At 42.1% G+C, this 27946-nt stretch overlaps 1 protein-coding gene across 3 annotated transcripts in view; it reads left to right on the top strand.

The window, feature by feature from the left end:
* LOC132828852 (dedicator of cytokinesis protein 7-like) overlaps positions 1–27946 on the top strand; it is a 206242-nt gene that overhangs the window by 155695 nt on the left and 22601 nt on the right. For 2 of the 3 annotated variants that reach the window (XM_060846006.1, XM_060846009.1), the window contains exons 30-41: positions 696–878; positions 7811–7943; positions 11843–11942; positions 12897–12993; positions 14276–14410; positions 15387–15533; positions 17467–17625; positions 21557–21657; positions 22709–22901; positions 24862–25005; positions 26521–26652; positions 27687–27821. In XM_060846006.1, coding sequence (XP_060701989.1) covers positions 696–878; positions 7811–7943; positions 11843–11942; positions 12897–12993; positions 14276–14410; positions 15387–15533; positions 17467–17625; positions 21557–21657; positions 22709–22901; positions 24862–25005; positions 26521–26652; positions 27687–27821 — 1659 coding nt within the window. The remainder of the gene's footprint in view (positions 1–695; positions 879–7810; positions 7944–11842; positions 11943–12896; positions 12994–14275; positions 14411–15386; positions 15534–17466; positions 17626–21556; positions 21658–22708; positions 22902–24861; positions 25006–26520; positions 26653–27686; positions 27822–27946) is intronic. The other variant, XM_060846007.1, reaches the window with a different exon arrangement.

The following is a 27946-nucleotide window of genomic DNA, read 5'->3' as shown; positions in this document are numbered from 1 at the left end:
AGGAAACTGCTGAGAAAGAGAGCAACTGGCTCTTCACGCAGTCTTTTCTTAATCCTCAATTCAGAGGAGGCAGTTCCTGAATCAATGGAATCACCCTTAGCACACGGGGAGATCTGGTCTTTGTGAGGGGCAGGAAGAGGGCAGTAGAAACTTGACATTGTCCAGTTTCCATTGCCATCTGAACAGTGGGCATTAATGTTCCTATTCCCACCTAAACAGTGAACATTAATGCTCCCATTGCCATCTGAACAGCGAGCATTAATGCTCCCAATTCTACATGAACAGTGAGGATGAATGCTCCCATTACCACCTGAACAGTGAGCATAAATGTTCTTATTGCCACCTGAACAGTGAGCATTAATGTTCCTATTGCCACTTGAACAGTGTGCATTAATGCTCCCATTGTCATTTGAACAGTGAGCATTACACTCCCAATTCCACATGAACAGTGAGGATTAATGCTCCCATTACCACCTGAACAGTGAGCATGAATGTTCCTATTGCCACCTGAACAGTGAGCATTAATGCTCCCATTGCAATCTAAACAGTGAGCATTAATGCTCCCATTGCCACCTGAACAGCTGGCATCATTGTTCCCACCCTCCCACATTGATCCTGCCCTGTGAGCTTGCTGCAGTCTCATCAACCACAGTCTGTCACATGGATGATACAATGTACCATTCTCTGTCTTGCAGTTCTCAAGTCCAAATGCTACCATAACAGCAGAAGTGACCCAGACACTCTTGTTCTGTTTACTGTGGATTCTGAAGAATGCTGATGAAGCGACCATTAAAGGATGGATGCAGAGCCTTCCGACCACACAGATGCTCAGCTTTCTGGAGCTTCTTGATCTCTGTGTGTCCAACTTTGAGTATGAGGTTAGAGCACCATAACTTCACACATTAATGAAGGATCATTTAGAGTATCAGTAAATCCAGTGGATTCACTTTCCAAAGCAATGTATTAACGATTCTTCTGGGGAAAGATCTGTTCCCGATCAGTGTGCCCTGCAATTCCAAGTGGAATACTGGAGATCCAGACTTCTAGCTATTTGATGTAGTCACATGCTGTGGATAAGGGGGAGCTTGGAGACATACTACATTTGCATGTCTAGAAGGCATTTGATAAGATGCCACATCAATGATTCTTTTGAAAATAAAAGCTCATGGTACCAGGTGTAGCATATTAGCACAGATCAAAGACTGACTGGCTGACAGAAAACAGAGATAAATGCTTCCTTGTCTGATTGGCAAGTTGTGCTGAGTCTAGTTTCACAGTGCTCTGAGTTAGGCCCTCAACCTTTTACAATGTCCATCAATAACTTGGATAAGGGGGCTGAAGGCATAGGAACAAAATTCACAGATAGCACTAAGATAAGTAGGAATATATCTTGTGAAATAGACACAAGGAAGTTTCAGACGGTGAGAGATAGTTTGAGTAAGTGGGAAAAAATCTGGCAGATGGATTATAATGTGGAAAATTATGAACTGTTCAACTTAGCAGGAAAAATAAGAAAGAAAACAGAAAATGATTGCAGAATTCTGAGGTGCAGAGGGATTTAGATTCTAATGTATGGGCTGCAACAAGTTTGTATTCAAGTATAGTGCATAATCAGAAAGGCTAATGGGATGCTTTCCTTTGTGACACGAGGAAATGAACATAACAATAAAGATGCTATGTTTCAGTTACTCAAGGCTTTGTAGAGATCACATCTTTATTATCATGTGCAACTTTGGCCTCCTCCTTTGAGGAGAGGGTTATTCAGAGAGGGTTTACTGGATTGATACCTGGAATGGGTAGAGACATAGAGTCTTAGGGATGTACAACATGGAAACAGATCCTTCAGTCCAACTTGTCCATGCTGACCAGGTATCCTAACCTAATCTAGTCCCATTTGCCAGTACTTGGCCCATATCCCTCTGAACCCTTCCGATTCATATACCCATCCAAATGCCTTTTAAATGCTGTAATTGTACCAGCCTCCACCACATCCTCTGGCAGCTCATTCCATACACACACGACCTTCTGTGTGAAGAAGTTGTCCCTTAGGTCCCTTTTATATCTTTCCCCTCTCACCCTAAACCTATGCCCTCTAGTTCTGGACTCCTGCACCCCAGGGAAAAGACTTACTCTATTTGTTCTATTCATTCCCCTCATGATTTTATAAACCTCTATGAGGTCATCCCTCAGGTTGACACTCCAAGGAAAACAGCCCTGGCCTATTCAGCCTCACCCAACAGCTCAAACCTCCAACCCTGGCAGCATCCTTGTAAATCTTTTCTGAACCCTTTCAAGTTTTACACCATCTTTCCGATAGGAAGGAGTCCAGAATTGCAGCAATATTCCAAAAGTGGCCTAACCAATGTCCTGTACAGCCACAACATGACTTCCCAACTCCCATACTCAATACGCTAACCAATAAAAGTAAGCATACCAAATGCTGCCTTCACTATCCTATCTCCCTGCGACTGTACTTTCAAGGAGCTATGGAAACTGCACCCCAAAGTCTCTTTGTTCAGCAACACTCCCTAGGACCTTACCATTAGTTTATAAGTCCTGCTAAGATTTGCTTTTCTGAAATGCAGCACCTGACATTTATTTAAATTAAACTCCATCTGCCACTCCGCAGCCCATTGGCCCATTTGATCACGATCCCATTGCACTCTGAGGTAACCTTCTTCACTGACCACTATACCTCCAATTTTGGTGTAATCTGCAAACTTACTAACTAAACCTCCTATGTTCATATCCAAATCATTTATATAAATGATAAAATATAGTGGAGCCAGCACCGATCATTGTGACACTCCACTGGTCACAAGCCTCCAGTCTGAAAAGCAACGCTCCACAACCACCACCTTCTGTCTTCTACCTTTTTTGAGCCAGTTCTGTATTCTGTGAGATCTAACCTTGCTAACCAGTGTCCTATGGGGAACCTTGTCGAACGCCTTACTGAAGTCCATATTGATCACATGCATCGCTCTGCCCTCATCAATCCTCTTTGTTACTTCTCCAAAAAACTCAATCAAGTTTGTGAGACATGATTTCCCACGCACAAAGCCATGCTGACTATCCCTAATCAGTCCTTGCCTTTCTAAATATATGTAAATCCTGTCCGTCAGGATTCTCTCCAACAACTTGCCCATCACTGACATCCGGCTCACTGGTCTATAGTTCCCTGGCTTTTCCTTACCACCCTTCTTAAATAGTGATTCCACATTAGCCAACCTCTAATCTCCTGGCACCTCACCCGTGGCTGTCGACGATACAAATATCTCAGCAAAGGGCTCAGCAATCACTTGCCTAGCTTCCCACAGAGTTCTAGGGTACACACCTGAGGGCCCCATTCTCTCCCTACTCACACTTTTGTCCTTCATGTATTTATAAAAACCCTATTTGCCGAAGCTATCTCATGTCACCTTTTTGCCCTCCTGATTTCCCTTTTAAGAATACTCCTACTGCCTATATACTCTAAGGATTCACTCGATCTCTTTTGTCTATACCTGACATATGCTTCCTTCTTTTTCTTAATCAAAACCTCAATTTCTATAGTTATCCAGCATTCCCTCGACCCACCAGCCTTTCCTTTCACCCTGTACTGTCTCTGAATTCTTGTTATCCTATTTCTGAAGGCTTCCTATTTTCCAATCTATCCCTTTACCTGTGAACATCTGTCCCTAGTCAGCTTTTGAAAGTTCGTTTTGAAAGCCTAATACCATCAAAATTAGCCTTCCTCCAATTTAGAACTTCAACTTTTAGATCTGATCTGTCCAAACCCATCACTATTTTAAACTAATTGAATTATGGTCACTGGCCCCAAAGTGTTCTTCTACTGACATCTCAGTCAACTGTCATGCCTTATTTCCCAAGAGTAGGCCAAGTTTTGCACCTTCTCTAGTAGGTACATCCATATACTAAATCAGAAAACTTTCTTGTCTACACTTAACAAATTCCTTTCCATCTAAACCCTTAACATTATGGCAGTCCCAGACTATGTTTGGAAAGTTATAATCCCCTACCATAATCACCCTATTATTCTTACAGATAACTGAAATCTCCTTACAAATTTGTTTCTCAATTTCCTGCTGACTGTTAGGGGGTCTTCTATAATACAATCCCAATAAGGTGATCATCCCTTTCTTATTTCTTAGCTCCAACCAAATAACTTCCCTGGATTAAATCCCAGGAATATTCTCCCCTAAGTGCAGCTGTAATGCTATCCCTCATCAAAAACACCACTTCTCCTCCTCTCTTGCTCTCCTTTCTATCTTTCCTATGGCATTAGCATTTGTATCCTGGAACATTAAGCTGCCAGTCGTGTCTCTCCCTGAGCCACGATTCTGTAATTGCTATGATATCCCAGTCCGATGTTCCTAACCATGCCCTGAGTTTGTCTGCCTTCCCTGTTGGCCCTCTTGAAGGAAATGCCATTTATCCTTCATTGTTCACTACTTTGTTCTTTCTTGTCCTGACTGTTTGACTGGCTTCTTTTCTCAACTGTACTGGTTTCAGATTGATCTTTTTCCTCACTATTTCCCTTGGTCCCAACCCCCACTTGTTTAAATTCTCCCGAGCTGCTGTAGCAAATCTCCCTGCCAGTATATTAGTCCCCTTCCAATTCAGGTGCAATCTATCCTTCTTGTACAGGTCACGTCTACCACAGAAAAGATTCTAATAATCTAAAATGTGAATCCTTCTTCCATGCACCAGCTCCTCAGCCACACATTCATCTGCTCTATCTTCCTATTTCTACCCTTACTAGCTCATAGCACCGGGAGTAATCTAAATATTACTACCCTGGAGGACCTCCTTTTTAATTTCCTGCCTAACTTTCTATATTCTCCCTTCAGAATCTCATCCTTTTCCCTCCCTATATCGTTGGTTCCAATGTGTACAATGATCTCCTGCTGGTCCGTCTCCCCTTTGAGAACATCGTACGCCCTCTCTGAGATATCCTTCATCATGGCACCAGGGAGGCAACTCACCATTCGGAGTTTTTGCTGCTGGCCACAGAAATGTCTGTCTGAGCCTCTGACTAAAGAGTCTCCCAACACAATCGATCACTTGGAACCTGACGTACCCTTCATTACATTAAAGCTTGTCTAGATACCAGAAACTTGGCTGTTTGTGCTACATTCCCCTGAGAGTCCATCACCCCCTATATTTTCCAAAACAGCATATGTTTTGAAATGGGGATAGCCAAAGAAGACTCCTACACTACCTGTCTACCTCTCCTCCCTTTCCTGGAGTTAACACATCTATCTGTCTGTATCTGTGGTTTTCCCCCTTCCTCTAAATGCCATCTATCACACCCCCTTTCTCTTGTAAATTCCTCATTGTTTTTAACTGTCGCTCCAATCGATCCATTTGAACTGATAGGATTTGCAACCAAAGACATTTCCTGCAGACATAATCCTCAGTAACATGTAAACTCTCCCTGAACTCCCACATCTGACAAGATGACCATATGACTCCACTAAAAGCCATCTTTGTTCCTGCACAATCTTCAGACCCAGAAAATAGCACTATCTTATTGCTCTAAAAAAAGGCTCCAGACTAACTTAATAGTTATGGCTTGTATTTTTAAAATTTACTCAAGAGACAGATCTCAATAAAACATGCAATCAAGCAAGAACTCACTATCATTGATGTACAGTAAGGCTACACTTAAAAACTATTTACTTATATATTGCTGTGCTGTGAGCTCTCTCTCACACAGGATCCTTCAAGTTGTGAATTTCACTGTTTGTTAAGTTTTCCTCGATGCAATCCAATGTCCAGAGATACATGAATTCTAACAGCAAGGCATTAACTGCGCACATTCACTGCTGTGTCAGTTAGCTTGTGGGCGGGCGGGTGGGTGGGTGGAATTGTTTCTTTCTTTCTTTTTCTTTCCCTCTCTCTCTCCTTCACTGACCATGTGCTGCCTATTGTCTATCCCTCTCCCTTTTAAAGTGCCATGTTCTAAATTTTTTTTCTCCAAACCTCCAAAACAATGCAACAGCCTATAAAACAGTAATTACTGCTCCTGGAATTCAAGAAAATCACCTCCAACACCTGAAATACCTTAAAAAAGGAGCAACTCCTACAGCCAGAATTTTTTTCCATCCTCCATCTTGGATGGGCCTTGTTCCCATTGGAGATTCCCAGCTCGGCGAACAGAACCACAACAACGAGCACCCAAGCTACAAATCTTCTCCCAAACTTTGAACCCATTGGAGATTAGATGAGTGAGGTGTGACTTTACTGAAGGTTGTAAGGCTTTTTATGGGTCAGTCCAAAACTAGGGGCACTGTTTTAAAACTGGAGGGGGGACTGTCATCCTTTCAAGCCAGAGATGAGAATTTTCTATTCTCTCAGAAGTGGTCGAGGTGGGATTTTTAAGTGAAAGGTGAATAAATTCTTATTGGGCGAGGGAATTGAGGGTTATCAGGGGTTGATGGAAATGTGGAATTTGAAAGACAAGAAGATTGGCCATGATTTTATTGCTGCCTCAAGGGGCTAAATGGTCTACTTCTGCTCCTATTTCATGTATTTGGTTCCCAGCATTTATTGCCCATTCCTGATTACCATTGAGAAGGTGTCCTGAGTCAATTTCTTAAACTGCTACCGTCCATATGGTGTAGATACATCCACAGTGCTTTGAGGGAGCAAGTTTCGAGATTTTGACTCCACGATAGTGAAGGAACAGTAACCCCAAGTGTGCAGTTATTTACGTTATTTAAGGAGAAAGAAACTACAGAAAGCTGCAACATAAAGGGACTTGGAGGTACTTGTGCTTGAAACATAGAAAGCTAGCACACAGGTGCATTAGGTAATTAGGAAGGTTAATGGAATGTTGAAATTCACACAACGCCAGGTTATAGTCCAACAGGTTTAATTGGAAGCACTAGCTTTTGGAGCACTGCTCCTTCATCAGGTGGTTGTGGAGTATACATCTGATGTAGGAACGGCGCTCCAAAAGCTAGTGATTCCAATTAAACCTGTTGGACTATAACCTGGTGTTGTGTAATTTTTAATGTTGTACACCCAAGTCCCTCAGCATCTCCAAATAATGGAATATTGGCTGTAATTTCAAGGGGGTTAGAGTATAAGAGTAGGGAAGTCTTACTGCTAGTGTAAAAGGTACTGGTGAGATGATATCTAGAGTACCGTGAGCAGTTTAATCCCCTTATTTAAGGAAATATATTATTTCATGGAGGCAGTTCAGAGAGGGTTAACTAGGATAATCTCTGGTGTGGAGGGATTGTCTTATGAGTAAAGGTTAGACATTTTGGAACTCTACTCACCAGAGTTTAGAAGTATGAAGCATATAGGACTCTTAAGGGGCTTGACAGAGTAAATTCTGAGAGGATGTTTACTCTCATGGGCCACATGGCATAGTCTCAGAATTAAAGGGCACCAATTTTAGACTGGTATGAGGAGAAATTTCTTCTCTCAGAGATTGAGAGTCTTTGGAACTCCGTGCCATTGAGAGCTGTGGAGGCGGAGTCCTTATGTATATATTAGGCTGAGAGAGATAGATTCTTGATCAATAGGGGAATCAAGGGTTATGGAGACAAGGCAATAAAGTAGGAATGTTGGATCAGCCATGATCCTATTGAATGGTGAAGCAGGCTTGAGAGGTCAATGGCCTACTCCAGTCCCTATTTCTTGTGGTGTTTTGATGCAGCTAACTGCAGGAGAAGCAGATGCAGGGATCTCATCAGCCTGTAATCCTTTTGTTTGCCTTCACATTTCTGTGTGAGAAGGGAATTACCTTCATGACTGGAGCAAGGGCAGATTGACATAACATTGTATCTATCGGCAGGGTCAACCATCCACAGAACAGGTCGGCAGCCATGTTTATAGGAAGTCAAGAGACATGAAGGCACGGCTGGAGGATGCCATCTTCGGAACCACGGGAGCCCGCAGTGAGATGATGAAACGCAGGGAATATCCAGGTGAGCTGGAGGGGCATTTCCTACATTGTGCAAACCCCAACACCCTGGATAAGGTGACACTGTCACTGTCTAAATCATCGAGCTGTCTCCAACTATTGGTTTGGCACTTTGTAGCTTGAACTGCATCATGACTATTTCAGTATCTGAGGAGTTGTGAGTGGTGCTGAATGTTGTTAAATTGTTGAACATCTGAGCTCCAGCAACACTCCAGCTTCACACTACCCAGGGCAAAGCAGCACATTTGAATGATATCATGTCTGCCACCTCAACATTCCCTCCTGCACACACAAAAGAAAATCATCCTTTTATGGACCGGTGAGGATGAGGTCAGAACTAAATGCATCAGTATCATATATGCTTAGTACTGAAAAAAATGTAACCAAGCACTTTTACTGACATGTCTACTGCATATCAGAGCTAAATCTCGGGTTTAAATTCACTGTTCATGCCAATAATATTGACTACAATATTTTTCCCCATACTGTATTTAATGTATTCAGTCTTAAAATAGCGGTTCCACATTGATTTGCAAAAACTTCATTCGCTAAACATTTCCTTGGCAAGTTTAAAGCTGTTCTCTTTCTTATAGCATACCTTTCTTCTCTACTCTCCCTTCACTTGTCCCAAACCTGCAGTTTTTCCCACTCCTTGATCCTGAATCTGAGAATGAAGTTTGCCTCTTAAAGCCAGAACTTTGCACAGCACTCTAGGTTTGGTCATGCCAATGCCTCTACAGCTTTACCAAGTGTTCCATGTTTTTGTACTCTACTTTCCTTTCAAGGAATACCAATATTCCATTTGCTTTCCTAATCACTTGTCAGACCTGCATACTATAGCTTTTAGCATTCAATTAAGTCAGGATTCTTTGCAGCATTCTGCAGTCTCTCTTTAGTTAAATATTAGTCAGGGTGTCTATTCTCCCCACGAATTTGTATCATCAATAATCCCAGGTGAGGTGCCAGAAGACTGGAGGTTGGCTCACGTGGAGCCACTATTTAAGAAAGGTGGTAAGGAAAAACTATAGACTGTTGAGCCTGACAATGGTGGTGGGCACATTGTTGGAGGGAATCCTGAGGGACAAGATTTGCATGTATTTGGAAAGGCAAGGACTGATTAGGGATAATCAGCATGGCTTTGTGCGTGGAAAATCATGTCTCACTAACTTGACTGAGTTTTTTGAAGAAGTAACAAAGAGGATTAATGAGGACAGAGTGGTGGATGTGATCTATTTGGACATCACTAAGGCATTCGACAAGGCTCCTGAAGGTAGACTGGTTGGCAAAGTTAGATCTCATGGAGTACAGGGGGAACTAGCCATTTGGTAGAGAACTGGCTCGAAGATAGAAGACAGAAGGTGGTGGTGAAAGATAGCTTTTCAGACTGGAGACCTGTGAGCAGTGTTGTGCTACAAGGATTGGTGCTGGGTCCACTACTTTTTGTTTTTAACATAAATGATTGGGATGTGAACATAGGAGGTATAACGAGTCATGAAAGTGAACCTTCCAGCTCAGTGAGCAAACTTACATCCATAGGAGGTATAGTTAATAAGTTTGCAGACAACATCAAAATTGCAGGTATAGAGGACAGCAAAGAAGGTTACCTCAGAGTACGATGGGATCTTGATCAGATGGGCCAATGGGCTGAGGATTGGCAGATGGAGTTTAATTTAGATAAATGCGAGCTGTTGCATTTCAGAAAAGCAAATCTTAGCAGGACTTATACACTTAATGGTAAGATCCTAGGGAGTGTTGCTGAACAAGAAGACCTTGGAGTGCAGGTTCATAGTTCCTTGGAAGTGTAGTCACAGGTAGATAGGATAGTGAAGAAGGCATTTGGTATGCTTGCCTGTATTGGTCAGAGCATTGCGTATCGGAGTTGGGAGGTCATTGGTAAAACCACTTTTGGAATAGTGTGTGAAATTCTGGTTTCCCTGCTATTAGGAAGGATGTTGTGAAACTTGATTCAGAAAAGATTTACAGGAATGTTGCCAGGGTTGGAGGTTTGAGCTATAGGGAGAGGCTGAATAGGCTGGAGCGGTTTTCTCTGAAATGTCGGAGGCTGAGGAGTGACCTTTATAGAGGTTGATAAATCATGAGAGACATGGATAAGATAACTAGACAAGATCCTTTCCCTGGGGTGAGTGAGTCCAGAACTATAAGGCATAGGTTTAGGGTGAGAGGAGAAAGATTTAAAAGGGACCTAAAGGGGCAACTTTTTCAGGCAGGGGGTGATGCGTGTCTGGCATGGGCTGCCAGAGGAAGTGTTGGAGGCTGGTACAATAACAACATTTAAAAGGCATCTTGTAGTGTTTATGAATAGGAAGGGTTTAGAGGGATATTGGCCAAGTGCTGGCAAATGGGACTAGATTAGGTTGGGATATCTGGTCAGCATGGATGATTTGGACTGAAGGGTCTATTTCCGTGCTGTACATCTCTATGGCTCTAAGTGAATACTGTCACATTTTCCCACATATCAAGTGCCAAATTTTTCATTTAATCTATCTGTAGCCCTTCACAGACTCCTTGAATCCTCCTCAGATTTGTTTCTTCTCCCTATCTCTCTATCTTAAGTTTACTATAATAGCTTTGGTCCCTTCATCCAAGTCATTAATAATTGAATAAATAGTTGAGACCTCAGCACTCATCCCTAAGGCACTCCACCGCTCTCAATTTGTCAACTTGAAAATGACCCATTTACTTCGGCTCTTTGCTTATTGTTAGTTTATGTCCTGCATTAGCAGTTTCAGCCAGGAAACCTGCTGTCATTCTTCATGACAGTAATCTCTCTAGCATCAGTCTCTCACATCCACTGTATTTTATCTGTAACTATGCTGTGACATCCATCATTCAACTGTGTTTATGTTAGTCCCTATTTTGACGTCATCCACTTTGCACTCGAGGTGATGTCATCAGCTTTTCAGTTCAAATTAAATGGCTGAAATGCTTGCATTTCCTTTTCTGGGTTACAACTTTTACACTTCTTTTAGCTCTTTTCAATTTCAAACACTCCTTCATTGGTCTTATGGTCCGTACATGGAACATTTTTTTTGTTATCTGCATTGTAAAGACCTTTGTTTTCTTCAACAGATTGTTACTTATTGTACAGATTTTTAAGGTGTTCAACAAAGTGGATAGAATATAGCATCTTATGTTCCTTCAAACTACAAGCTTGAGCTTTCTTGTTGGTAACACAACTTCCTTCTTCTCAAAATACTATCTCCTGACATCACTCTACCATTTTCTGTTGGGTTGGGGGGTTTGAGCTATAGGGAGAGGTTGATTAGGCTGGGGCTGTTTTCCCTGCAACATTGGAGGCTGAGGGGTGACCTTATAGAGGTTTGTAAAATCATGAGGGGCTTGGATAGAGTAAATAGACAAGGTCTCTTCCCATGGGTGGGGGAGTCCAGAACTAGAGGGCATAGGTTTAGGGTGAGAGGGGAAAGATACAAAAGAGACCTAAGGGGCAACTTTTTCACTCAGAGGGTGTTACGTGTATGGAATGAGCTGCCAGAGGAAGTGGTGGAGGCTGGTACAGTCGCAACATTTAAAAGACATCTGGATGGGTATATGAATAGGAAGATTTGGAAGGATATGGGCCAGATGCTGGCAGGTGGGACTGGATTGGGTTGGGATATCTGGTCAGCATGGACAAGTTGAACCGAAAGGTCTATTTCCGTGCTGTATATCTCTATGACTGTATTTAAATGAGGCCTATAGTCCTCAAAGTGATGGGAGCATCTTGTTGTGTTGGTAGCTGGCCAGCTAACTGAAAGGTAAAAACCCCACACTAGGTATCTAATGTTGCAGATGTTGCTCTAAATGCCACCCTGAAAACTCCATGCCTGGCTAAGGTTGGTATTCCTTCCTCAAAGTATCCCCTATGTTTCTTTGTGTTTTCAGGAATTGACAGGTTATTCTCTCGGGTGAGTGTGGGCCTACAGGAGAAGTTGCGCTGGCGAAAGGACCTGACACAGTGGCGTCAAGCTGTTGATAAAGACAAGTAAGAGAGTACTGTTTCCTCCCTTGGAGCATAATGTAATAGTTATTTGCCTGAGTGTGTGAAGGACTACTTCCTGTAGGTATGAGCGTAACCAGCTATTACTGACTTGGCAGTCCCCTCTATCCCAGGGTGTCAGGGCAGGACATTCCTCAAGTTGTCATTTATACAGGTTCTGTGCTCAATTTCAGGATCAATAGCCTCGTCCACACTCTGTGCCCCAGTGTGAAGGAGATGGGTTCAGAGGACTGATGAGCACTTTCGCTGCAAGGACATCGTTTTCTCTTTCTCTTGCTCCAGTTTCTTTCATTGATCGGACATTAAGTCCCCTTGAAGAAGGAATCTGTGAGAAGCCACTGTCAATCAGATAAGGGTTTGCCTGACAACCTTCTGGAGGCATGAGAAACCCATGTGAATTCAGGAAAATCACTGAGTTACCTCAATATCCTAGCAGACTCAGGGACACAGACCTTTACCTGTTTCAGTAATGAACCTGATTAGTCAGGGTTTCCAATGTTAGCACCTTCCAGCCACTCAGTTCAACACTGTCATTTTCCTGTTGGCTTCGCCCAAAGTTATTCTTACCCAACCACCCTCTGGGCACCTAGCCTACCCAGCCCAGCTTCACTAAATCCAGCTCCTGATTCCGCAAAACACCATGATCACAAACCTAAAGGACAGAGGCTGTGAAATAATTGATTGCAACTATATTATGCAGAGGGTAATGGCAGTGTGGAATGAAGTGCGTGGAGGAGGCAGTGAGCGCTAATTGTGTCATCAAATTCCAGGCAGAGTTGGGGAAATGCCTGTGGAGACTGTGGGAAATGTGATATTTCCTGGACACTTGATGTAGGACCCAGAGGCCTATTTCTGTAACTTTCTAAATTCCTGGCTCGAGTTGACACCATGTGTTTCCAGGTCTGATACTAACCCTGATTTTTACCTCTGTCTTCTCAGGTTGAAGGCGGAAATTCAACAGGAAGCCCTGATCAGTGGGAACTTGACCGTGGAGACAAACCTGATTGTGCTCGACACTCTGGAACTGGTGATCCAGGTACGAGGTGCAAAGATCCTCTTGTCCACTCCCCATTACTCCTCCCACCTCAGCCTCTCCTAACCCCTACTTTCAGATACCATTGTTAATGATTGGCATATAAAGGTCAATAAAATGAGCCCTGTGAAACCAGCATGTGCACTGTCTTAAGGGGGTTGTCCTTTAGCATCTGTGATCAACCCACACACAGTCAATGAACAAGATCTTGGCGGCACGGTGGCACAGTGGTTAGCACTGCTGCCTCACAGCGCCAGGGACCTGGGTTCAATTCCCGCCTCAGGCAACTGACTGTGTGGAGTTTGCACATTCTCCCCGTGTCTGCGTGGGTTTCCTCCGGGTACTCCGGTTTCCTCCCACAGTCCAAAGATGTGCGGGTCAGGTGAATTGGCCATGCTAAATTGCCCGTAGTGTTAGGTAAGGGGTATATGTAGGGGTATGGGTGGGTTGTGCTTCGGCAGGTCGGTGTGGACTTGTTGGGCCGAAGGGCCTGTTTCCACACTGTAAGTAATCTAATCTTTTTATTCACAGGGCACAAAGTTCAAGGTGAGTGGAGGGAGGTTTAGAGGAGACGTATGGGTAAATCTTCTCACCCAGAGTGCATTGCCAGTGGAGGTGGTGGAAGCAGGCGTGTTAGCAATGTTTTGATACAAGATCATGAGGTGAACAGAAGGATAGAAACCGCACATGGACAATAAGTAGCGAGTCTAAATAATGACTAGAATCGGTGCAGACTTGGTGTGCCAAACGGCCTATTCCTGTGCTGTATTGAATTCAATTGATTAGAATTAAAGCTTGAATTGAATTCTTCAGAGTTGCAAAACCAAAACTTCCAAGAGAGCAGTATAAACTTTTATTAGAAGATCTTTGATGATGTTTTTAATATAAATACATTTGTTTGGATTCCCTGGTGGCTGGCATCTCTGACTTGATGTGGTAACTTTTGTGTCACTAATCACCTGGTCTCTCACCCTAATACAGGCTTGATATCGACCATACTCCAATCTATTGCTAATATTAACTCACAAGTACATATATTAGCCAGTACAGTCTACTACCATCGTAACATAACTAATAAAGATACCACTCATGCGGCTTCACATCTTGTTTTACAAATTGCCTGTCTGCTGTAATTATGAAACACTATTCTTGGAAATGATTACTCTTTATGGAGTCAAACTCTAATTCCTCTCATTTCTGGGTTATGAGAGAAAGGAGTCAGAGGAATATGCCACTCCCTGCCCAGTTAACCAGCCAAAGATTTTACAGCATTTCTATCTTTCAGCAGTTAAGCTCGATGCCGGAGTTTAAACCAGTAGCCACAGGGGTCCTGAAGGTCCTGATCCACAGCCTATGTTGTAACCAAAGTACCCTGTACCTGCAGAACTGCTTCAACACACAGAGAGCCCTCATTGCTAAGGTAAGGAGATGGTTCATGAGTGGGGTTGTAGCTTTGGGAATAAGAATGTGAGATTTAAGTGAATGGGGTTTAACAAGGCTTATGGAGGGGACGCAATTGAGAGTTCCTGGATGGTAAGGCATGGGGAAGAACTCAAAGGAGGGACAGTGCTGAAGCTGTTTTCTTTGAGGATGATGAGGGGTGCATTGCCATGTGATCCAAGAAAACAGCAAGTGAGACTTAAATTCAAACAAAACTGAAGACTCTCAGGCTCCACACAGCTTTACTTATTCAAGTTCCATTGCTCGATCAATACAAAGTCATCCCAATGGACTGACACTGTCTGGTAAGTGCATGGAGCAGCACTTTTTATTTAAGGGATAGAAATGTGCGTACTATACTTCAAAGAAAAAAAAGACCAATGAGGAAGCATTTTCTTCAGAAATCACATGGAGACACATTGTTCTGCTGTTCTTATGAGAGACCATTTCAGTCAAAAAAATTGTTTACATGGCTATTCTCCTTCCCTAAGCAAAGAGAAAACATTTTGGACAGAGTTTTGTGCAAAGTTGTGACTTTCATTATAATACATTTTCTATAAGCCAAAAAAAGCTGCAAGTGATTGGTATCAACATGTTGTCTCTACAGAATCCTTCAGTCCTTAGTGATTCTGATGCTCCAACCCCAGTCTCTTTTAGTCTGCGTTTCTGTCCATCCTACAGTTTCTGTCTCTCCATCTGAGGCTCTTACATTTTCTAACTCCTACAGTTTCTGTCTCTCCATCTGTTCTTGTTTGTCTCTCTCACACTCTAAAATTTTCAAGATGGATATCTTGTGACTTAAGTGCAAACTTAGTTAATTTAATATTGAAGATTTAGACACGGAATCGCAGACAATGTTAACACTTGTTGATGCTGTTGATTTATTGCTAATCCCCTGAATATTTCAGCAGTTTCCCCTACAGCATTAACTAGTTGTTTTTGTACCCCAATTGCAGTTTCCTGAAGTGCTTTTTGATGAAGATTCGGAGCACTGCATGGACCTGTGCTTGTTGCTACTCCAGAGGTGTATGAGTCACTTTGAGAGCACCAGGGTCCAGGCCTCAGCTTCCCTCTACCTCCTCCTGCGGCAGAGCTACAAAGTGGTGAGCAAGAGATCATTTGAAGGATTCAGGTGTTGTTTTAGCTTTGATATTTAATTTCCATAGAAATTAGGGATGCGATCTGTTAAACCTGTCACAGCCAGTAATCTTTACTTACTTTTAGATATATTTACAAAACACGCATTACAGAAGTATGGCTCCTTACTTAAAGAGGACACAGCTTAAAAATACGGGGTAGACCATTTAGGACAGAGATGAGGAGAAACTTCTTCACCCAGAGAGTGGTTGCTGTGTGGAATGCTGTGCCCCAGAGGGCAGTGGAGGCCCAGTCTCTGGATTCATTTAAGAAAGAGTTGGATAGAGCTCTCAAAGATAGTGGAATCAAGGGTTATGGAGATAAGGCAGGAAGCGGATACTGATTAGGAATGATCAACCATGATCATATTGAATGGTGGTGCAGGCTCGAAGGGCTGAATGGCCTACTCCTGCACCTATTGTCTATTGTTCTAACTCTGGAATCCCATCAGTGACACTTCATGTTATTTGAGTTCCAATAAACTAAACGACCAATAAACACCCTTTTTTAAACAAGTGCTTTCAGTTTATTATAACAAATTTGTTACAGGAAAGGTATCAAATGAAAATATTCTCACTATCGATGGTACACTCTAGCCCCTGTCGAGTCCATGGGTTTTTGGAAGGCCTTAAACCTGTTGGTGAACATCATGTGCTCCCTCTCTAGGGACAACTGGGCATGGAGGTAGTCTCTCATCGTACTCTTTCGAGGTACAATTAACAAAATTAATTAACAAGCCATTGGAAAGGAAATGTTTCTTTATATTCTATTGAGTAATCAAATCATCTAACAAACTAATATGAGCCCAAGTAATTAACTAATGTTTGCCCTCCTCCTGTTTTGACTTAATCTTAATTTATGCAATTAAAACTTCCTGTCTTCTTTGTCAATGTCTGGGGGTTCAGGTTGCACTGCAGTAACTTGAGTAGAAAATCCCAGACATAGTCCAGCATGGCACTTTGCAATGTTGTTGTGAAAGGTGTTAAATAAATGAAAATCTTTCTGTTCTCTCCATGTGCATGTTTGAGGACCCTTGTGGAGAAAGTTGGAGACTGACTGCATCATCTAGGCTAGAGCAGTCGACATCCATGAGGAATGGTGCAAGTAACACCGATAACTTCTGACGAAGAGTCACTGGACCTTAAACGTTAACTCTGTTTCTCTCTCCACAGATGCTGCCAGACCCTGCTGAGTTTTTCCAGCATTTTCTGTTTTTGTTACTGATAACTAGTCAGTTTAATTGATTCCAAACTCTGGGCTGGAAACATTCAAAGACACACATTCCATAGACCTTTTCCACAATTTCCTGCTTTTGTCTTAGTGATATTGGACTTTAGTAATTTTAATGATGAAGGGAAAAATATTGACATGGCAGGGTTCACTGGCCCATGCCACATCCGTGGTTGAGAGCTATGACAAAAATAAAGTCATGTTTGCAGCTGGCACCCTTTGGCAGGGGGAGGGAACGTCAAACAACCGGGAAGAGGCAGGCCAACCATAAAGAGATCTAGATCTTTTTATTCAAGATACTAAAGCGATACTTCACACCCCATTTCTCTGAGAAGGTAGTGGACCCACCTGAGAGGACATTAAGGTTAAATCTCATAAATCTGGAGTCACACGTAGACCAGTTTGGATTAGGAATGGTAGATTCCCTTCCCTGAAAGATATAATGAACTAGTTGTGTTTTCTTCTGGCTCAGAAGTTTACATGTACATTAATTATCAAATCCATTGAAGTGTCACAATGTATTGCAGCAGGATTGAACTCACGCCAGCTGGGTTGACACTTCAGTAGGTTAGGGGCAAATGAGTGACAAATTACATTGGTGTGGATTTGAACATTTCCCAAACACTTTGAACGTTACACGTTTACTAACCTGTCATTTCTCATACTCAGCATTTTTCAAGAATGAAAATGTACATCACCCTATCCCTGGCTTCCTTAGCGGAGAAAATATCGAACCAGGATGAGCACTGTCTCCAGAAATCTTTTGGGATAATGCTAATCTATCTGGAGACAGACAAAGCCATGGAAGGTACCAGTTTCTCCATGCAGGTAAGAAAGCCCCAACCCAGTCATAGAGCAAGTAATGAAAAATGTAAATGGTACATTTGTTGAGTAAAACTGTTGAGACTGATGCTGTGTTGTACAACTGTATTTTAAGTTGAGAATGTGGCCATAACGAATTACTGCTCTGAGTTCACCCAGGCAGTGGAGAGGGGCTGCGTGATCAATATGTGTTTTACCTATCCAGGGTCAGGGATGCAACCACTTCCTGGCTCAGGCCATGAACACCTTTGGAATTCCAGACACATACTAGACTGTGCTTTATTTGGCAGGGACAGAGACCAGCACATTGGTAGGCTTAAGAGACATGTCCATTCATTTCTGGGAACCAGTCTTTTTGGCCTTTTGACTCCAACTGGAGACCAACACCTGGAAAGGACTAGTCATCCTGGTCAAGGTGTGTGGGAAACATTGTGCATCTCAATGAGAACTGACTTTGACTTTGTTTTTTCTCTTTGAGCGGCCCTTGATCTTCTCTATTTTTCTGGCCCTTGAGAGTCCTCTATTTAACTGCCCATCATGCTGATAGCCCAGTGGGTCAACATGAAGGATAGCGAGACAGCAAGAAAGCACTCCACTCCAGCTCCTCCATATATAATCTCCAACATGGGCTCTGGATTCCTGAAGCACTGTAACGGACTCAAAGAGCCAAGAGAAACACATCTACCCTAACACCACAGCCCCTTCCCTTGTATCTATGAAAGGGTGCTCCTCTGGGATTAGGATTTCCTGAAGGAACTGTTTGGAAAAATAGATTCTGTTGATCCTCTAATAATGATACTCTCTTGATCACTCTACTTAGAATGTAAAGAACCGACATCTGAAATTGACAAAATGTCTCTCACATTGAGTACAACTGTCTCATAATGTGATACTTTGACGCAGGACAGTGAATCAGCTACTTCCTGACACCATGAGCTATTGGTATCTTTCCCTTTCGAACGAGATCTTCAATTGAGCTCAGCCTGACAGTTGAAATGAAAGTAAAATATTACCAGGCAATGGTCAAAGAAGAGCAAGAGATATTCTCTCACTATTCACACTCAACAGTTAAGCAACACCACTAAAAATAGATGAACTGATTACTGGAAAGTGATTTGTACATGGGACTTCACTTTACAACCAATGGATTAGTTTGTGACATCCTGAGGAAGTAAAAGTTGCCTTAAAATTATTTGTTGGCATGGCAACATGGTAAATACTAGGTTACTATTTTGGGATTAAATGTGCACATATTTAGACACCAATTCATCAGCCATTACTTTCTAATTGACACAATTTCAAGCTTGCAGTAATCGGCTGGAACACTGAGTGGTTTCATTATGAGACCCTTCCCTTCCTGCTGCCCAACCCAGTGAATCAGACCTTCCCCCCACACACCCCCCCTCCCCCCCCCCTCATTTTCCAATATTCAATAGCTCATAATGAAATAGTTCCAAGAAAGTGAAAAAGCATAGTTTTCTTGTAAGTCCCTTAATTTTCTCTCCTCGGGTTTCTTTCCTGCACCATCCAACTTTAACTCCTGGAGATCCACCACCATCTTGGAAGCTTAGCAATTCCAGCGTACTAGTGGCACTACAGTATTTTGTGACAGGTTTTGATAAAGGGAAGCTTGTGGATGAACTATTCTTAGATTTCTAGAGGCATTTGATAAGGTGCCACATCAAAGGTTATGATGAAAATAATAGCTCATGGTGTCAGGAGGTAGCACATTGGTGTGGATACAAGGTTAGGTAGCAAACAAGAAGTGTAGAGTAAACATAAACGAATCTTTTTTCGCTTTGCAAGATTTAGAGTAGTGTGCCACAGGGATCAGTGCTGGGACTTGAACTGTTTACAGTTTCTACAAATGAATTTAGTGAAGAGACAGAAAATATGGTTACCAAATTTGTTGATGACACAAAGATATGTCTGAAAGTAAGTTATGAAGCAGACATAAGGAGGCTACGAAAAGATGTATCTAGCTTAAGTAATTAGGCAAAAATCTGGCAAATGAAATATAATGTGGAAAAATGTGAAACTGTCCATTTTGGCAGGAAAATTAAAGAAGAATATTATCTTGATTCTTTTTCACTCCTGACTTATGTTAATAATAATCAGTGCCCGTGTCTCACTAGCTTTCCAAACATATTGAGTGCTTGACTTTCTGCTTTTTCTTATTTGCAGTAGTCAGTAACTCAATTCAGGATTAATGCGGCAGATTTAATTTTCCTGAAACTAAACCGGTAAAGAGCTCAAATGGTCTGTGTAATATTAACGTTACACGCTGCAGAAACATAGGGAAAGCAGCCAGTGGAACAGTCTTGGGAAATGTTTGTGGATTGGTTCCAACAATCCCTTTTGCATGGCTTTTGCACCTGTGCTTCAAACTCAAAATGGACTTGGAGTGTCGGGCAGTCTCTGGCAGAGCACTGAGAGCAGCTGCTTCCTGTTTCAGGGATGCCAGCAATGTCTCAGTCGCAACACTCCTGACTCTGAGTCATAATAAGCCATGCTGACACCTCAGTGCAATACTGAGGGGCTGAGAAGTTGAATTAACAGCTTGTCTCCCCACCTACATGAACTTTAAAGGTCATTTGAAGAAGAATGGTGGAGTTCTTCTGGTGCCTGACCAGCATTTATTCATGCAAACATCAATCATTTACAATGTAGCAGGAAGCCATTTGGCCCATTGTGTCTACTATCTGTTAAAGAATGATCCAGTCTGATCTCATTCTTCAGTTCTGGATACATAACCGTTATTTTCAGCACTTCATGTGTAATTACCAATATTCTCTAAATAAAATGAGGGTTTCTGATTCTACCAACCTGTTGGGTGGTAACTTCTAGGTACTTGTCTGCCTCTGGGTAAAAAGAAGTTTTCCTCCACAAGGAAAAACATCACACATAAAAATTACCCTTTCACCTATTTCTGTACTGTTCTTGGGATCTCACTGTGCACAGATTGAGTGCCAATTTCCCTACATTACTGTGGTGACTACACTTCAGAAAGACATTGTGTTGACTGCAGAGTTCTTTGGGCCCATCTTCTCAGGGAAACGAGAGATGGGCAATAAATGTTAGCCACAGAATCTTGAATATAAGGTCCTATTTAAAATGAGGTCTTTTCTGTGATTATAATTTCCAGCTCCACTTCAACTCAAGGGAAGGGCTTTGTTGTTAGGAAGGCAGCTAATCCCCACAGCCATTTCTATTCCAACATTCCTGACTTGGGCAGGGTGTTCGGAAATCACAATCAGCCATTGTACACAATCTCTGCAGTTTGAACTTAGACTGCCCTGAGCAAGAGACCATTGGACTCTGACCCCTCTCTGCTTTAACACTGCGACCTTTCTTTAGCTCCCAGTTCACTGCTCCTTTGCACTGTTGAGCCCTGCCTCTTTACTTAGTGTTGGTATACTCTAGAAAGCCAGTTAATACGTGATCAAACTAGACTTAATATTTACACAATTTACAATTTATTTACCAATTTACGCAACACAAACATACACAAGACAATTTATTGGAAGTTAAGTAAATCACCACATAATGGCCACCACCAGAATTCAATTAAACACAATATAATTAACACGTGGCACAATGGTAATCTCTGTACCACTGGGACTGGCGGCCCTGGGTTTAAGTCCTACCATTCCAGAGGTGTGTCATAACATCTCCAAACAGATTGATTAAAAAAATATAATTAACACATGGGACACTGACCTGTCACTCTGAAGAGTCTACTTTTTTCCCCTCCCTTTTATGTTATCCTCACTATTTCCACTCTCTATTTCTCTTCTCCCCTGTTATGGAAGTATAACTCAGTTTGCCCTTTCCACTGACTCCTCTGTAAGCCTTCATGCGTTGCTCAGTGATTAGACAGCTGGTCCCTCCATGACTAATTAAGATAACCAGTAGTTAACTAGTGCTGATCTTTCAGGTGGAAGAGCTCCTAAGGAACCTGAAGGCAGTATTGTGTGACACCGTGAAACTGCAGGCGTTCCTGATGGATGTGGACATGCAAATTGACCTGATGTTCAGGTAATGTCCCCGAGGGCTGTGAAGAACAAACTGCTCCTCCATAATATATCAGCAGGAAGATGCCAGAGGTGACCCAGTGAGCAAAAACATTCTCACTATTTGCATCTGTTAAGATAGGTCATCTTGAGGCCGAGTGGTTAAATGTTGAAGTGAAGCCTAATGTGAAGCAACCATTTAATTTTCACCTCTTACTGGGCTGATGAGGGGGGGGAGTCAAAGTTCAGTTTTTGTTAGAGAAAATCTCTGAGCTCTTGGGTGAATGAGGAATGTGTAGTTATGAAACTACTGTTGGTAGAGTTGACAGCACCCTGAAGCCTCTTAGCTCAAGCACAACATGATGAGGATATCACAAGGGGAACAAGGATTTTCCAGGCTGCAGGGAGTTGTTTGCTTTCCTGTTGTAGTGATGGACAATTTCTAGCCTGTGACTCAATCGATGGAAGAAAATGTTGACAGAGAGACCCCATCTTACCAAAGTACTCTAAAATACAGGCTTTGGTTGTATCTTAAGCTACATGTGAACAGATCAGCAATGCATCAACCCTGCCTCAGACACATCTTGATTCCTAGATTCACTCTAATCATTTTCGTGTTTCTGTCCTAATTGCTGTTGCTGGGAACCTGGAATGTTGTAGGGAACGATGCTTTTTGCCTGTTCTGTCATATTCAATTCCTGGCCACACAGAAACTCTTTGGGATCAGCCACAATGACTTTTTTCCTGTCTCGCATATATTGCTTTGTTTGGTTGAATGTGATGGATGGTTGCAGGTTCCTGGCAGAGACTGGAAAAGCCCTAGGAAAATGGTCACCTTTCACAGCTTCAAGGAACTGTTCAACTGGAAATCCTTTTGACATTTATTAGTCAGGCATGTATTTACGCCTAATTAGATGCAATTATCAAGACTGGATGATGTTTACAATTGAATGTATCCTTTGAGACTTTGAAAATACTCCTGATGATTTGAATGGGTCACTGGCAGATTGTAAACAGGGAGTAGATTCAATGGCTAGGATGTTTGTCTGAACCAAGTACTTTCTGCTTTCCTTTAGAATTGCAAAGGGTTTACAGAATTACTTGGATCTCCGCCTAATGTGGCTGCGGAACATCGCAATGAAGCACATCGAACGGAAAAAGTTTGCTGAGGCAGCACATTGCATGGTACACAGCGCCGCCCTGGTGGCAGAATACCTGAACCGTGTGGAGGGAGCTGTCCATCTGCCCATGGGTAGCGTGAATTTCCAGGTCAGCTTCTGGCAATGTGTGACAACAACAACAACTTATATCTATGAACATACAAAGTAGGAGAGGTAGACCTTTGGCCCCTTAATACCTGCTCTGCCATTCAATATAATCAAGGCTGATTTGTCTGTTTTCCGAATTCCACATTCCCATCTACTCTCCATAATCCTTGATTCTCCTTCCTGACAAGAATTGACTTATCTCTACCTTAAAAATAATCATTCAGACCACTTCCACCACCTTCTGAGGCAGACAGCTCCAAAGTTTCACATCCCTCTATGATAAAAATTTCCACATATCTCTGAAAGCACGAACCCTAATTTTAAAATAGTGCCCTAGTTCTGGATCAACACATAAGAGAAACCATCTTTTCCATATACAACCTGTCAAGGCCATTCAGGATCTTATAAACTTCTTATCTTACATACATCAATTAAGTCACCCCCATCTTACTCTTCTAAACTCCAGTTTGTTTAATCTATCCTCATGAACCAGTCCACTCAATCCAGGGTTCAATCCAGGAAACCACCCTTGAACTGCTTCCAGCTCCTTTACATCTTTCTTAAATATGGAGATGGAAACTGCACACAGCATTTGAGATTTTCTTAGTATCTTTCACACATGAAGCATCCCAAGTCACTTAATTAGAGTGTTATCAGATAAAACGTTAGGCTTTACATTAGGCTTTTACATTTGGCTTAAATCTCGGCACAACATTGTGGGCCTAAGGGCCTGTTCTGTGCTGTACTTTTCTATGTTCTATGTAACCCAGCTCGCAACATTGTTTAAAGGTCTCCTAAATTTCATCCTTTGCTCCCTGCAGATGCCCAGTGATACAATATACACCTTCAGATTACCCAAGTTCTCTTATCCCACCCATCCCATGCCTACTCAGATGCCATGTCAATCTTCAGCCCCTCAGATCACTCATTTCATTTCCAGACCCTCACAATGTACCTTCCATATTCTCTCATCCAATATGTGCAATATTTGGGGTCATTCACTGAGAATTCATTTAAAATAATTCGGGGGAAGAAAATAGTAACCATCTCGTAAAATGCTGAATTCTGCTCCACCACTATTGGTAGTACAAAAACAAAATACCGACTCCAGTAATTTTTTTCTAGGGCTTCGGGAATCCTCCCCAGCATCCTGAAATTGTGGGTGTGGGGTAGGAAATGAAATTCTCTGTGGTCTTCTGAGGATTTAGATGAGGTGTGCTTTCCACCCAATGGCTTTCTGACCTGTGAAAAGGTCATGTGAAAAAAATGTGGGTTGAGAAGCAGAGGAAAATGGTTCTCCCAAAAAGATAACTGAGGTTCAACATTTCGCTTCCTGACCTGCACCAGCAGTTGAAAGACACCAATCCAGTGCTATGTCTGATCAAAAACATGGTCTAAGAGTTGGATTTCAAGGAACATTGGAGAGGGAAGGTGGGGAAGGATTTGTAAAAGCTCAGAAGCAGCTAGGAAGGAAACCCTCCTTGAGTCAAAGGTGAGCTCAGAGTTTCAGATCCCATTAGGTCACCCCTTTGGGGACTCACATGGATGAGGGGCAATGCACCAAAATGAGCAGCCAAGGCTAGATCAACCACCCTACACTAGAGCCTGTACATCTAGAACCAGCTTTGATTGGTGAGCACAATTTCTTTATTACTTCCGTCAGGTCCTCATGACCAGGGTTGAGCTTATTCCTCACCTCAAAACTCGATGAATAAGAGATAATTGAGTATCCTGTCTTTAATTTGTTAATTCATTTGTAATTCCACAGATTCTTGCATTTTAAATATTTGACATTATTTAAAGAATAATTTGTGAACACATTTTTCACTGTAAGATGTCGAGAGTAGAAAAATCTCCAGCATCTGAACACTGGCTGCTTGTTAGTCCCTGACTGGCGGCTGGTCATCAATTGTCTCAGATTGGCGACTGCCAATTGATTTCCAATCTTCTTTCTTCACCAGAAAATTTCCATCAATGTCTTGGAGGAATCTTTGGTGTGTGATGAGGTCTTTTCCATGGAAAAGGAGGGCATTTGCTCTGGAAACTCCTTCAGTGAAGAGGGTCTCCTGGAGTTACTGGATGAAGCAGTTGAGCTCTTCAACAAAGTATGTGTTCAATCTTTGTCCAATTATGTGATAGTAGGGCTGAGCGATCTAACGAGGGTTACGTTTTGTGATTCTCGATTCCCACACCAGCTCTTACTTGAAAGAGGTGCACAGATTGGAGATATTTTTTATTAATTCAGAAGCTGTGGAATTCTCTGATTAGATCGTCATTTATTGTCCATCCCTAATTGACCCTGAGAAGGTGGTGATGAGCTGCCTTTTTGGGATCAGTTTGGAAGACAGATTACCTGGTTGAGAGCACTTTCAACTTTTCTGGCATTTATTACTGCCACTGGCAGTACAGCTTGCAAAAAATGGCCTTGAATCTCTACCCTATACTCATATTTGAATAAGAACAGGAGAAATGGATTATGAAAGATATTTTGGCCAGCAAATGGAGGTGTTTACTAAAACTTGGAATGTGTATACAAGCTCCCAAAGTCAGCAATGCAGCTCACAACTTAGAGAGCAGCAGTGGAGGATCCTCTAATGGGATCATCGAGGGACTCTGTCCTGTTATTTCAGACTGAGTGAAGGTGAAAGGGATGTGAAACAGACCATAACTCATCACTCTGTTTTTACAAAGTTAAAAATCACACAGCACCAAGTTATACTCCAACAGGTATATGTGGAAGCACTAGCTTTCGAAGCGCTGCTTCTTCATCAGGTGGTTGCTAACCATCTTCGAAAGCGAGTGCTTCCAAATAAACCTGTTGGACCATAACCTGTTGTGTGATTTTTAACTTTGTTCACCCCAGTCCAACATTGGCACCTCCACATCATCTGTTCATAGACTATGTCCATTATTGAACCCCACTGACTTCAATCCTGCTGAATATCAAGTGGCAAATGTAATTCCATCTGCATAATACTCTCACCCATTGTCTCTTTCCACTTGGGTACCCAGCCATGAGGACTATTTGGTGGACAGTGTAGAAGGAACTAAACACTGTACTAACCAATGCCTGTGATTACTTGATGAGGCAGTGACAAGGAAGTTTTACTCCATACATAAATTGTGATGGGGAGGTGATGGCCTAAAAGTAGGGGTCTTTAATGGTGCAGTTGTAGTATCCCTACCTTTGAGGCCAGAACATTCACCTCCCACCTGTTCAAAAGCACCTGAACAGGCTTATCGAAAATATCTATGATCCTTGATACAGGGATCTAGAAGAGTTTGATATCATATCAAAGAGGTTTTGTAGTATATCTAGTCTGTGCTGTACCTATCCTGTGGTTGATTGACACTCGAGCAAAAACCAACCCAGGCAAGAATAGCCACTGTCCCTGTTACAAACTCTGATGATCTGTCAATGGCTCGTTGGGTGGACAGACTTTTCTTTCATGTCTGTACATATTTATTTGAGAATATCTCCTGTTTGATTTCTCACATTGTAAGCTGTGAAACATTAGATTCACGTTTTAAATACAAGACTGTTGCTAGGATATGTTGTATTCATATCTTCGATGTGTTGCATCTGTTTTATTCATTAAAAACTTCCTTTTGAATTTAAGGCGGAATATTATGAAGCTGTTTATGAAATTTACAAGATCATAGTTCCAATTGCTGAATTTTATCGGAATATTAAGAAATTATCAGCTATCCATGGGAATCTCAAGGAGACATTTGATCTGATCCTGAATAAGGTAAATTCTTCTCTTGTGCCAGTCTGTGAGTATCACCCCGATTCAATGTAAGGGGCCAGGTAGCTACATGTCCAGAGGCACTGGTGTTATTGTTGTATGCCAGCTATTTAGCTCATGCTATAAGCAGACCATTCTTTTCCCGCTGACCCTGACTGACTGGTGGTCTCTGAGAAATTTGACTATTTTTCTATAACTTCTTTGGTGAACATGTTGTGCGATTTGTGGAAAATCAGCGCAAGCTCCTCAGTGAGGTCCCTCAGAATTGCTAAGAGCAAATAATCAGGCTTTAGGATGGAATGATTAGCAGTTCTGGTCAGGCCATTATCCTTCAGCCTATCTGGGTGGGATAGAAAAAATCAGGCAAGCTTTCTGTTTTAGATCCCAATTCAAGACAAGTATGTATTTTGGGTTAGGTCAGTAATGATGCGTTCCAAAAATGGATGCTCTGCCAATATTCACTAGGAAGAATGTTATTTGACCGACATTGGCAGATGAGCACCTTTTTGTGACCACTGTAGGGCTTAAACCTGAGCATTATAGAAAAAGTGATTTGCATCATTGCTGGAAGTAGAACAATGCGTGGAAAAGGTGGTGAGTTGGCACAAAGTGAATTCCTTTTACACAGGGCCTATTTGACATGGGGGTGAGGGGCAGAAAAACTTCCCTCTATTGGAGTCTGTTTGGTGAATGGAACCCTGGAACATGGTTCCAGCAGTCTCTAGAGGGGTGTTGAACTTAGTGCAAGAGCTGAATGGATAGAGAGAATACTCAGTGTTTAGGGAAGTGAAACAAAAACAGAAATTACTGGCAAAATTGCAGTTGGAATGGGAAAATGATGTTGGGCTATAGTTAAAGTGAAACTCAATGCTGCACTGTATCCTGAAAAAACTGGTATGTTGGCTTCATTAAACTTTCCACACCGAGATCTGTGATGGTCTTTTAACAAACAGCTGGAGACAAATCTGTTCTTTGCAATGACAAATTCTTGCCTTTTTATGAAAAACTTCCCCCTCTTTTTAATGATTTGTTTTTAGGATAGTAAGAGATTGTTTGGAACATTTTTCCGTGTGGGATTCTACGGGTCGCTGTTTGGAGAGTTGAATGGGAAGGAATATATCTATAAGGAGCCAGGGATCACGAATCTTGTGGAAATCTCTGCCAGGTTACAGGTAATAGATCTTTCAGTCACAGATCATAATGCAGCAACTCAAGAACGTGGTAACAATCTCCCAGAGAAATGAAATGCACATTGTTACGAAGGTGTAAGGGGTACTGTATCTTTAAGAGAGTTAAA

This window comes from Hemiscyllium ocellatum, chromosome 28 (genome assembly GCF_020745735.1).
Source record: "Hemiscyllium ocellatum isolate sHemOce1 chromosome 28, sHemOce1.pat.X.cur, whole genome shotgun sequence".
In the NCBI taxonomy this organism is placed as follows: Eukaryota; Metazoa; Chordata; class Chondrichthyes; order Orectolobiformes; family Hemiscylliidae; genus Hemiscyllium; species Hemiscyllium ocellatum.
This window is presented reverse-complemented; position numbering and strand designations above follow the sequence as displayed.